We start from the raw sequence: 12,624 nt of genomic DNA on the forward strand, positions 1-12,624 counted from the left end.
ATTGAGCCCCAGTCAGTCACTCACCACACTGACCAGACGAGAGGCATTTATCCGCCACCTAGTCTGCCACATGCGCGCCTCGCTGCCACGAGGACGCCGCTATTGTGTCCATCCAGGTGATAGAAGCGCTGTAGGACCACGGCCGAGATCCCACCATAACGCAACGCTGAAAGACCGCTGCCGAGAGCACACCGTTACCCGACATTGCTACCATTGGAGACGGCCGACTCTCCGCCAGGGCCCTCCCATGTTTGAGAGCGTGTGATACATCGCTGACATCGAGGAGAGATCGCGGCTTCCCTGCGACAACCATTACAGCAGCCCCGGAGCAGTGAGATCTAAAAGTATCTTCCTACACTAAGCGCTACTATCCTATTTGCTACATTGCTACAGTGTATATGCCTATGAACTAGTGATTTGCCAGCAGTTCATTGCTATATCTATACTAAATGACTGTTGATTCAGTGGAGACCATCAGACATTAAGTTCCGTTATTCCAATTAAGGACTTATATACGATTGCTATTGGTTACCCTAGCTACAAACTAAATTACGCTGAAGAAGTGTGTCTGCATGAGGATTCCCACTTGCTGCTAATAACTATGTGGACAATATTTTATTATAGGCTAAATTGCAATACTTTGGTGGCAATTTTACATTTATTATTGCTTTCATGTAATTTTATGAGATGGTCATATTTTATATTTGAGCGAACATTAATTTTTATCTTGATACTAATATTTTAGTGAACACCGTGATTCCACAAGGGCCCTGTGGGTCACGGTTACCACTGTATACCATTATTTTATAGTATTATGATATTGCCGATTATTAATAAATTATTATAATTATTTTCACTTACATTTGGTGTCCACCATCATTGACCTTTGAGCCCCAATTCCTGTGTTTTTTTCTTAGATTTGTAAATTACTTCTATTGAAAAATCTTTACCCTTCAAGTACTTATTAGCAGCTGAATACTACAGAAGAAATTATTTTCTTTTTGAATTTCATTTTTGTCTTGTTTTTTGTCTTGCTGACAACTGATCAGTAAGAGGTTGTCCTATGTGCTTTGGTGAGAGTAAGAGGTTGTCCTATGTGCTTTGGTCAGAGTAAGAGGTTGTCCTATGTACTTTGGTGAGAGTAAGAGGTTGTCCCATGTGCTTTGGTCAGAGTAAGAGGTTGTCCTATGTGCTTTGGTCAGAGTAAGAGGTTGTCCTATGTGCTTTGGTGAGAGTAAGAGGTTGTCCCATGTGCTTTGGTCAGAGTAAGAGGTTGTCCTATGTGCTTTGGTCAGAGTAAGAGGTTGTCCTGTGTGCTTTGGTGACAGTAAGAGGTTGTCCTATGTGCTTTGGTGACAGTAAGAGGTTGTCCTATGTGCTTTGGTGACAGTAAGAGGTTGTCCTATGTGCTTTGGTGAGAGAAGAGGTTGTCCTATGTGCTTTGGTGAGAGTAAGAGGTTGTCCTATGTGCTTTGGTGAGAGTAAGAGGTTGTCCTATGTGCTTTGGTCAGAGTAAGAGGTTGTCCTATGTGCTTTGGTGACAGTAAGAGGTTGTCCTATGTGCTTTGGTGACAGTAAGAGGTTGTCCTATGTGCTTTTGTCAGAGTAAGAGGTTGTCCTATGTGCTTTGGTCAGAGTCAGAGGTTGTCCTATGTGCTTTTGTCAGAGTAAGAGGTTGTCCTATGTGCTTTGGTCAGAGTAAGAGGTTGTCCTGTGTGCTTTGGTCAGAGTAAGAGGTTGTCCTGTGTGCTTTGGTGACAGTAAGAGGTTGTCCTGTGTGCTTTGGTGACAGTAAGAGGTTGTCCTATGTGCTTTGGTGACAGTAAGAGGTTGTCCTATGTGCTTTGGTGACAGTAAGAGGTTGTCCTATGTGCTTTGGTGAGAGAAGAGGTTGTCCTATGTGCTTTGGTGAGAGTAAGAGGTTGTCCTATGTGCTTTGGTGACAGTAAGAGGTTGTCCTATGTGCTTTGGTGACAGTAAGAGGTTGTCCTATGTGCTTTTGTCAGAGTAAGAGGTTGTCCTATGTGCTTTGGTTAGAGTAAGAGGTTGTCCTATGTGCTTTGGTCAGAGTAAGAGGTTGTCCTATGTGCTTTGGTCAGAGTAAGAGGTTGTCCTGTGTGCTTTGGTCAGAGTAAGAGGTTGTCCTGTGTGCTTTGGTCAGAGTAAGAGGTTGTCCTGTGTGCTTTGGTCAGAGTAAGAGGTTGTCCTGTGTGCTTTGGTCAGAGTCAGAGGTTGTCCTATGTGCTTTTGTCAGAGTAAGAGGTTGTCCTATGTGCTTTGGTCAGAGTAAGAGGTTGTCCTGTGTGCTTTGGTCAGAGTAAGAGGTTGTCCTGTGTGCTTTGGTGACAGTAAGAGGTTGTCCTGTGTGCTTTGGTGACAGTAAGAGGTTGTCCTATGTGCTTTGGTGACAGTAAGAGGTTGTCCTATGTGCTTTGGTGACAGTAAGAGGTTGTCCTATGTGCTTTGGTGAGAGAAGAGGTTGTCCTATGTGCTTTGGTGAGAGTAAGAGGTTGTCCTATGTGCTTTGGTGACAGTAAGAGGTTGTCCTATGTGCTTTGGTGACAGTAAGAGGTTGTCCTATGTGCTTTTGTCAGAGTAAGAGGTTGTCCTATGTGCTTTGGTTAGAGTAAGAGGTTGTCCTATGTGCTTTGGTCAGAGTAAGAGGTTGTCCTATGTGCTTTGGTCAGAGTAAGAGGTTGTCCTGTGTGCTTTGGTCAGAGTAAGAGGTTGTCCTGTGTGCTTTGGTCAGAGTAAGAGGTTGTCCTGTGTGCTTTGGTCAGAGTAAGAGGTTGTCCTGTGTGCTTTGGTCAGAGTAAGAGGTTGTCCTGTGTGCTTTGGTGACAGTAAGAGGTTGTCCTATGTGCTTTGGTGAGAGAAGAGGTTGTCCTATGTGCTTTGGTGAGAGTAAGAGGTTGTCCTATGTGCTTTGGTGAGAGTAAGAGGTTGTCCTATGTGCTTTGGTCAGAGTAAGAGGTTGTCCTATGTGCTTTGGTGACAGTAAGAGGTTGTCCTATGTGCTTTGGTGACAGTAAGAGGTTGTCCTATGTGCTTTTGTCAGAGTAAGAGGTTGTCCTATGTGCTTTGGTCAGAGTAAGAGGTTGTCCTATGTGCTTTGGTCAGAGTAAGAGGTTGTCCTATGTGCTTTGGTCAGAGTAAGAGGTTGTCCTGTGTGCTTTGGTCAGAGTAAGAGGTTGTCCTGTGTGCTTTGGTCAGAGTAAGAGGTTGTCCTGTGTGCTTTGGTCAGAGTAAGAGGTTGTCCTGTGTGCTTTGGTGACAGTAAGAGGTTGTCCTGTGTGCTTTGGTCAGAGTAAGAGGTTGTCCTGTGTGCTTTGGTCAGAGTAAGAGGTTGTCCTGTGTGCTTTGGTGACAGTAAGAGGTTGTCCTATGTGCTTTGGTGAGAGAAGAGGTTGTCCTATGTGCTTTGGTGAGAGTAAGAGGTTGTCCTATGTGCTTTGGTGAGAGTAAGAGGTTGTCCTATGTGCTTTGGTGAGAGTAAGAGGTTGTCCTATGTGCTTTGGTGAGAGTAAGAGGTTGTCCTATGTGCTTTGGTCAGAGTAAGAGGTTGTCCTATGTGCTTTGGTGACAGTAAGAGGTTGTCCTATGTGCTTTGGTGACAGTAAGAGGTTGTCCTGTGTGCTTTGGTCAGAGTAAGAGGTTGTCCTATGTGCTTTGGTCAGAGTAAGAGGTTGTCCTATGTGCTTTGGTCAGAGTAAGAGGTTGTCCTGTGTGCTTTGGTGACAGTAAGAGGTTGTCCTATGTGCTTTGGTGACAGTAAGAGGTTGTCCTATGTGCTTTGGTGACAGTAAGAGGTTGTCCTATGTGCTTTTGTCAGAGTAAGAGGTTGTCCTATGTGCTTTGGTCAGAGTAAGAGGTTGTCCTATGTGCTTTGGTCAGAGTAAGAGGTTGTCCTATGTGCTTTGGTCAGAGTAAGAGGTTGTCCTGTGTGCTTTGGTCAGAGTAAGAGGTTGTCCTGTGTGCTTTGGTCAGAGTAAGAGGTTGTCCTGTGTGCTTTGGTCAGAGTAAGAGGTTGTCCTGTGTGCTTTGGTGACAGTAAGAGGTTGTCCTATGTGCTTTGGTGAGAGTAAGAGGTTGTCCTATGTGCTTTGGTGAGAGTAAGAGGTTGTCCTATGTGCTTTGGTGAGAGTAAGAGGTTGTCCTATGTGCTTTGGTGAGAGTAAGAGGTTGTCCTATGTGCTTTGGTCAGAGTAAGAGGTTGTCCTGTGTGCTTTGGTCAGAGTAAGAGGTTGTCCTGTGTGCTTTGGTCAGAGTAAGAGGTTGTCCTGTGTGCTTTGGTCAGAGTAAGAGGTTGTCCTGTGTGCTTTGGTCAGAGTAAGAGGTTGTCCTGTGTGCTTTGGTCAGAGTAAGAGTTGTCCTGTGTGCTTTGGTCAGAGTAAGAGGTTGTCCTATGTGCTTTGGTCAGAGTAAGAGGTTGTCCTATGTGCTTTGGTCAGAGTAAGAGGTTGTCCTGTGTGCTTTGGTCAGAGTAAGAGGTTGTCCTGTGTGCTTTGGTCAGAGTAAGAGGTTGTCCTATGTGCTTTGGTCAGAGTAAGAGTTTTCCTATGTGCTTTGGTCAGAGTAAGAGGTTGTCCTGTGTGCTTTGGTCAGAGTAAGAGGTTGTCCTATGTGCTTTGGTCAGAGTAAGAGGTTGTCCTATGTGCTTTGGTCAGAGTAAGAGGTTGTCCTATGTGCTTTGGTCAGAGTAAGAGGTTGTCCTGTGTGCTTTGGTCAGAGTAAGAGGTTGTCCTGTGTGCTTTGGTCAGAGTAAGAGGTTGTCCTGTGTGCTTTGGTCAGAGTAAGAGGTTGTCCTATGTGCTTTGGTCAGAGTAAGAGGTTGTCCTGTGTGCTTTGGTCAGAGTAAGAGGTTGTCCTGTGTGCTTTGGTGAGAGTAAGAGGTTGTCCTGTGTGCTTTGGTGAGAGTAAGAGGTTGTCCTGTGTGCTTTGGTCAGAGTAAGAGTTGTCCTATGTGCTTTGGTCAGAGCAAGAGGTTGTCCTATGTGCTTTGGTCAGAGTAAGAGTTGTCCTATGTGCTTTGGTCAGAGTAAGAGGTTGTCCTATGTGCTTTGGTCAGAGTAAGAGTTGTCCTATGTGCTTTGGTCAGAGCAAGAGGTTGTCCTATGTGCTTTGGTCAGAGTAAGAGTTGTCCTATGTGCTTTGGTCAGAGTAAGAGGTTGTCCTGAGTGCTTTGGTCAGAGTAAGAGGTTGTCCTGAGTGCTTTGGTCAGAGTAAGAGGTTGTCCTGAGTGCTTTGGTCAGAGTAAGAGGTTGTCCTGTGTGCTTTGGTCAGAGTAAGAGGTTGTCCTGTGTGCTTTGGTCAGAGTAAGAGGTTGTCCTGTGTGCTTTGGTCAGAGTAAGAGGTTGTCCTGTGTGCTTTGGTCAGAGTAAGAGGTTGTCCTGTGTGCTTTGGTCAGAGTAAGAGGTTGTCCTGTGTGCTTTGGTCAGAGTAAGAGGTTGTCCTGTGTGCTTTGGTCAGAGTAAGAGGTTGTCCTGTGTGCTTTGGTCAGAGTAAGAGGTTGTCCTGTGTGCTTTGGTCAGAGTAAGAGGTTGTCCTGTGTGCTTTGGTCAGAGTAAGAGGTTGTCCTGTGTGCTTTGGTCAGAGTAAGAGGTTGTCCTGTGTGCTTTGGTCAGAGTAAGAGGTTGTCCTGTGTGCTTTGGTCAGAGTAAGAGGTTGTCCTGTGTGCTTTGGTCAGAGTAAGAGGTTGTCCTGTGTGCTTTGGTCAGAGTAAGAGGTTGTCCTGTGTGCTTTGGTCAGAGTAAGAGGTTGTCCTGTGTGCTTTGGTCAGAGTAAGAGGTTGTCCTGTGTGCTTTGGTCAGAGTAAGAGGTTGTCCTGTGTGCTTTGGTCAGAGTAAGAGGTTGTCCTGTGTGCTTTGGTCAGAGTAAGAGGTTGTCCTGTGTGCTTTGGTCAGAGTAAGAGGTTGTCCTGTGTGCTTTGGTCAGAGTAAGAGGTTGTCCTGTGTGCTTTGGTCAGAGTAAGAGGTTGTCCTGTGTGCTTTGGTCAGAGTAAGAGGTTGTCCTGTGTGCTTTGGTCAGAGTAAGAGGTTGTCCTGTGTGCTTTGGTCAGAGTAAGAGGTTGTCCTGTGTGCTTTGGTCAGAGTAAGAGGTTGTCCTGTGTGCTTTGGTCAGAGTAAGAGGTTGTCCTGTGTGCTTTGGTCAGAGTAAGAGGTTGTCCTGTGTGCTTTGGTCAGAGTAAGAGGTTGTCCTGTGTGCTTTGGTCAGAGTAAGAGGTTGTCCTGTGTGCTTTGGTCAGAGTAAGAGGTTGTCCTGTGTGCTTTGGTCAGAGTAAGAGGTTGTCCTGTGTGCTTTGGTCAGAGTAAGAGGTTGTCCTGTGTGCTTTGGTCAGAGTAAGAGGTTGTCCTGTGTGCTTTGGTCAGAGTAAGAGGTTGTCCTGTGTGCTTTGGTCAGAGTAAGAGGTTGTCCTGTGTGCTTTGGTCAGAGTAAGAGGTTGTCCTGTGTGCTTTGGTCAGAGTAAGAGGTTGTCCTGTGTGCTTTGGTCAGAGTAAGAGGTTGTCCTGTGTGCTTTGGTCAGAGTAAGAGGTTGTCCTGTGTGCTTTGGTCAGAGTAAGAGGTTGTCCTGTGTGCTTTGGTCAGAGTAAGAGGTTGTCCTGTGTGCTTTGGTCAGAGTAAGAGGTTGTCCTGTGTGCTTTGGTCAGAGTAAGAGGTTGTCCTGTGTGCTTTGGTCAGAGTAAGAGGTTGTCCTGTGTGCTTTGGTCAGAGTAAGAGGTTGTCCTGTGTGCTTTGGTCAGAGTAAGAGGTTGTCCTATGTGCTTTGGTCAGAGTAAGAGGTTGTCCTATGTGCTTTGGTCAGAGTAAGAGGTTGTCCTATGTGCTTTGGTCAGAGTAAGAGGTTGTCCTATGTGCTTTGGTGACAGTAAGAGGTTGTCCTGTGTGCTTTGGTCAGAGTAAGAGGTTGTCCTGTGTGCTTTGGTCAGAGTAAGAGGTTGTCCTGTGTGCTTTGGTCAGAGTAAGAGGTTGTCCTGTGTGCTTTGGTCAGAGTAAGAGGTTGTCCTGTGTGCTTTGGTCAGAGTAAGAGGTTGTCCTGTGTGCTTTGGTCAGAGTAAGAGGTTGTCCTGTGTGCTTTGGTCAGAGTAAGAGTTGTCCTGTGTGCTTTGGTCAGAGTAAGAGGTTGTCCTGTGTGCTTTGGTCAGAGTAAGAGGTTGTCCTGTGTGCTTTGGTCAGAGTAAGAGGTTGTCCTGTGTGCTTTGGTCAGAGTAAGAGGTTGTCCTGTGTGCTTTGGTCAGAGTAAGAGGTTGTCCTATGTGCTTTGGTCAGAGTAAGAGTTTTCCTATGTGCTTTGGTGAGAGTAAGAGGTTGTCCTGTGTGCTTTGGTGAGAGTAAGAGGTTGTCCTATGTGCTTTGGTCAGAGTAAGAGGTTGTCCTATGTGCTTTGGTCAGAGTAAGAGGTTGTCCTATGTGCTTTGGTCAGAGTAAGAGGTTGTCCTATGTGCTTTGGTCAGAGTAAGAGGTTGTCCTGTGTGCTTTGGTCAGAGTAAGAGGTTGTCCTGTGTGCTTTGGTCAGAGTAAGAGGTTGTCCTGTGTGCTTTGGTCAGAGTAAGAGGTTGTCCTGTGTGCTTTGGTGAGAGTAAGAGGTTGTCCTGTGTGCTTTGGTGAGAGTAAGAGGTTGTCCTGTGTGCTTTGGTCAGAGTAAGAGTTGTCCTATGTGCTTTGGTCAGAGCAAGAGGTTGTCCTATGTGCTTTGGTCAGAGTAAGAGTTGTCCTATGTGCTTTGGTCAGAGTAAGAGGTTGTCCTGTGTGCTTTGGTCAGAGTAAGAGTTGTCCTATGTGCTTTGGTCAGAGTAAGAGGTTGTCCTGAGTGCTTTGGTCAGAGTAAGAGGTTGTCCTATGTGCTTTGGTCAGAGTAAGAGGTTGTCCTGTGTGCTTTGGTCAGAGTAAGAGGTTGTCCTGTGTGCTTTGGTCAGAGTAAGAGGTTGTCCTATGTGCTTTGGTCAGAGTAAGAGTTGTCCTATGTGCTTTGGTCAGAGCAAGAGGTTGTCCTATGTGCTTTGGTCAGAGTAAGAGTTGTCCTATGTGCTTTGGTCAGAGTAAGAGGTTGTCCTGAGTGCTTTGGTCAGAGTAAGAGGTTGTCCTATGTGCTTTGGTCAGAGTAAGAGGTTGTCCTGTGTGCTTTGGTCAGAGTAAGAGGTTGTCCTGTGTGCTTTGGTCAGAGTAAGAGGTTGTCCTGTGTGCTTTGGTCAGAGTAAGAGGTTGTCCTATGTGCTTTGGTCAGAGTAAGAGGTTGTCCTATGTGCTTTGGTCAGAGTAAGTTCAAACTTGCCAATTGAAATTGAAATTCCTGTGACTCAAAAGCAGTTGCATACATCTGAATAGAGTTGTTCCTACAGCATGTGCCATGGATTTCTGCAAGTCCCTTGCTAAAAATGTGATCACTAAGACCCTTGTTTTACTATCCATTCATTAGTGATTAAAACGTTTTAATCATAAATCATTGGAAGGGAAAACGCGGATTCTAGAGATCATAGTGATCAATTGTGAATATATTGCATAGATTAACCCTCCACCCATAGGTACACTATTGTGAAGAAGATAGGGGGCAATTTATCAAATCCTGTCCAGAGGAAAAGTTGCTGAGTTGCCCATAGCAACCAATCAGACCACTTCTTTCATTTTTGAAAAGGCCTGTGAAAAATGAAAGAAGCGATCTGATTGGTTGTTATGGGCAACTCAGCAACTTTTCCTCTGGACAGGTTTTGATAAATCTCCCCCATAGTGATTCGGATCCACACTTTGGGCCTCATGGATGTCAACTTTGCTGCAAAACAAATGCAACCATGTAGTAGATGAATTAGTCTGCCTCTCTATTGCTGTGGATGTAGTGGGATTGTCTATACAGCACTTCATTTGTCAATAGATGCTTATTTTGCAGCAATCTTATATGGTCATTTCATAAATAATATACTATTTTTTTTCTTCTTCTAGAAACAGGAGTTGGCGATCGAAAGCAACATCATCTGTAAGAATGGTCAACTCAGTAGCTGCCTCATACAGTACTATCTATAGGAATGCTTGTCCTGCACAGTTTATACCCTAAGCTTTACATCCTCTCTACCTGGTGTGGACTCCTGTTTCAACATGGCCGATAAAAATACAGCAATGAAAAGGAAAGCAGTTTTCCAGAAAAAACTACAGAGCTATTTAGCAGCACTTCCCTTTATGTTTTCCATTGCATTTCTTGCAAGACTGGCTCTCATATTCTATGGTGTTTACCAGGACACCACAATGTTGGTGAAGTACACTGATATTGATTACCATGTCTTCACGGATGCTGCTCGATATATCACTCAGGTAATATGCTGCAACCAAGATCAATAGAAAATGTCTGCCTCACAAAAACGTAGAAGCCTATGAGCACTTGCTGCTAGATCTTCCTGACCATAGAGATTGTCGGCACTTGCAATTACAGGCTGTCAATGGTAACAGGGATACTGCTGGGAACAGAGTCATCTTTGTTCCCAGCAGTTGCAGCAGGGTGGTACGAAAACATTTTCTCTACTGGCCTTAAAAATGTGGTTTCATTTTAAATATACAGCCTCTACAGTGTGCTTGTATGAGCTTTATTTCCTTTTTATATTTATATATTGCCTATATGATTCACCATAAAACGTTTATAAAATCCTGCATCTTTTGTTAGCTTAACCCTTCATAATGGTGACAAAATGTTTTTTTGGTTTTCTCACTGTTATTTTAAGATTACATTCAAAAGGCAGCACCATGTACATACAGTAGTACTGATACTAAGACCCCACTTCCTGTGTTCCGTCTTGGTGTCTCTGTTGCTAGAGACGTACTGTTCCTAACAATAGATTGCAAGCAGTAGATTGCAGAAACCATGAACCAGATTTATCAATCTTCCTGAAAAAAAAAATTACGCTTTTTTCTAGGGTAAGGAATTACTCTATTTAAATTAAGTTATATACAACTGTGTTAGGAATCTCATAGCCTATCACATGGTGTTAAGTTGTTTGGAACGACAATGACCATTTGTCGATAATCTACAATGTTCATGGATTGGGCTTGTGCCAGCAAATCCCACAGATCCTCCATCAGATTAAGATCTGGAAAATTTGGAGGCCTTGTCAACACTGAACTTTTTACATCATGTTCCTTAAACCATTCCTGAATAATTTTTTCACTGTGTCAGGGAATATCATAGCCATGGAGTGTTGTGTCTGGTCTGTACAGTGTTTAGGTAGGTGGCATATGTTAAAGTAACATCCATATGAGCCCAAGGTATCTCGGCAGAACATTGCCCAGAACATTGCATGGCATCTGCTGGCTTGCTTTCTCATGATGGATTTTGGTCTTCTCCTTGTAAGAGACACATGTGCATTTAGCCATACACAAGATGTAAAATATGTAAAATGACATTCATCCTAACATGTCACCACCTTCCTTTGCTCTGTTGCCCAATTGTGATGTTTATGTGCCAATTAAGGCACTTTTGGTGGGGTACATAGGTCAGTAGGAGCAATCTGATCGGTCTATGGCTACCCAGCAATTTCTGCTACAGTAGTTTTCTGTGGGATGGGAGTACACAAGCAGGGCTTTACTCCTCGCATGCATCTGTGAGCCTTTGGCATCTATCATGCTGTGGCTTGTTCACCAAACCCCATAGGACCTGCCATTTGGAGATGCTCTAATCCAGTCATCTAGCCATTAAAGTATGGCCTTTGTCATAGTCGCCCAGATCCTTACACTTGTCCATTATACCTGTTTACAGCCCATTAACTTTAAGAACTGACTGTTTATTTGCTGCCTAATATATCCTGCCCCAGGTTCCATTGTAACAAGATAATATTCAATGGTTTTAATGTTATGGTTGATCAATGTGTGTATCAATCTACTTGACTTCTCCTCTATTATATGTAGCCTGCAGGTCAGACAGCATGTACCCCCTTTTAGTTTGTTTTTCCCTTTCTTTAAGTAGAATAATGTATTGGTCATTAATACAGTTGCCTTTCTTATTTCAGGGATCGTCTCCTTATGAGAGATCAACCTATCGTTACACACCATTACTCGCCTGGATGTTAACCCCAAACATCTATCTGACAGAAGTTTATGGAAAGTTATTGTTTGTGTGCTGTGATCTAATAGCAGCATTCCTAATCCACAGACTCCTCATCTTCCAAGGCCTGGACAGTAGCTCTGCTTGCAAGTATAGTGCTTTCTGGCTCTTCAACCCATTGCCTATGGCTGTGTCCAGCAGGGGGAATGCAGAATCGGTCATAGCTGTTTTTGTCTTATCAGCTCTGTATTACGTGAAGAAGCGTCACCTTGTAAAGGCTGCACTCCTCTATGGTCTCTCAGTGCACATGAAGATCTATCCTGTGACTTATCTATTGCCCATTGCATTGTCTCTACAAACACCAAAAAAGGCAAACAAGCCACATATAGCAAGTGGATCTGTACTTAAACTCTTCAGAACTTTATGGGGGCTCTTCCTGAGACTCCTCAACTGGGACACTCTAACCTTTGGAATTGTATGCAGTTTTACCTTTGGTACACTAAGTTTGGTCTTCTACTTTAGGTAAGGGTTTATGTCTGCATTTTTAGGTTTCATTTGTTTTTATTTATTTATTTTTGTCAATTCAGTTTTCGAAAACGTTCTTATTTCTAGGGAATTCGTCAGCTCTGCATCATGTTTACAGAGTAAGTGTCAAAGAGCCTCCTTCCCCCCTGCTCAGTGCTAGAAGATGAGACGTGTACATCAATCAATTCAGCAAAGGGTGGGGGAGGGAGGAGGCTCAGCACAGCCTGTTTGACAGTTCTGCTCTAAGCACAATCCAGAGCTGAATGATTCCCTTTAAGTGAAGGTTCACTTCAAAGGGGTTGGCCACTTTAATTATTAAATATTCTTTATATCCCAAAATTATATATTATAATTGTTTTTGGCAGTGTGAACGATGATCCTGCCCGTAAAATGGATGAACATGGAGGAGCTCTTCCATGCTTGACCATATCATTTTAGGATAAAGTTGCCAACCCTTTTTAAGGTTCACATGTAACTTCTCTTTTCCATTTCAAGTCTCTCATATTATCTGAATCACTTTAGAAGTGAGTCTCGGGTCTCATCTTTTAGCATGATGTAGTAGATACGCTGGAGACATAAGTTTAGTATATTTTCACCAGCATTGTTGTTCTTTTTTTACTGGATGCCTACACATTTTCACACAGTTGAAAAGAAAGTATTCCTTAAAGTCTTACTATCGTAACAAAACAAAAAAAAATATTGAAACATCATAGAGGCATGTCTGGCTATTTGGTTGTTCAGACCCCAACCAATTGTTAGAATAAATGGGAAGAAGCGCTCAACTTTGAGCTTCTCTTCACTTGCTACAGAAGATGGGCTCAATAGACTTTCTATAGAATTATCTCCTTTTAGTGATGATTAATATGGGGTTAACACTTTAAAGGAGATGTCCGGTGCTCACTTTTCTTATTTTATCCGTTCCGGGCTGAAAAATAAAAGAAAACAAATTTTCTATTACCTGCCTAGGCTCCCCCGGTGCTTCAGTACAGGTGTTCGGTCCCCGGGCTGTATTCTTCTTACTTCCTGTTAGCCCGGCACGTCACACGGAGCTTCAACCTATCACCGGCCGCAGCGATGTCCCG

The 12,624-nt window shown here is 43.9% G+C and overlaps 1 protein-coding gene across 4 annotated transcripts in view; it reads left to right on the top strand.

The window, feature by feature from the left end:
- The window catches only part of PIGM (phosphatidylinositol glycan anchor biosynthesis class M), a 30,812-nt gene that overhangs the window by 2,853 nt on the left and 15,335 nt on the right, over positions 1 to 12,624 (top strand). For 2 of the 4 annotated variants that reach the window (XM_056520824.1, XM_056520827.1), the window contains exons 2-3: positions 8,932 to 9,297; positions 10,983 to 11,539. In XM_056520824.1, the coding sequence (XP_056376799.1) occupies positions 9,085 to 9,297; positions 10,983 to 11,539 (770 nt within the window). In that variant the 5' untranslated portion in view covers positions 8,932 to 9,084. Of the gene's footprint in view, positions 1 to 8,207; positions 8,254 to 8,769; positions 8,789 to 8,931; positions 9,298 to 10,982; positions 11,540 to 12,624 lie in introns of those variants that run through there. The other 2 variants (XM_056520825.1, XM_056520826.1) reach the window with 2 other exon arrangements.

Source organism: Hyla sarda, chromosome 5 (assembly GCF_029499605.1).
Source record: "Hyla sarda isolate aHylSar1 chromosome 5, aHylSar1.hap1, whole genome shotgun sequence".
Taxonomy (NCBI): domain Eukaryota; kingdom Metazoa; phylum Chordata; class Amphibia; order Anura; family Hylidae; genus Hyla; species Hyla sarda.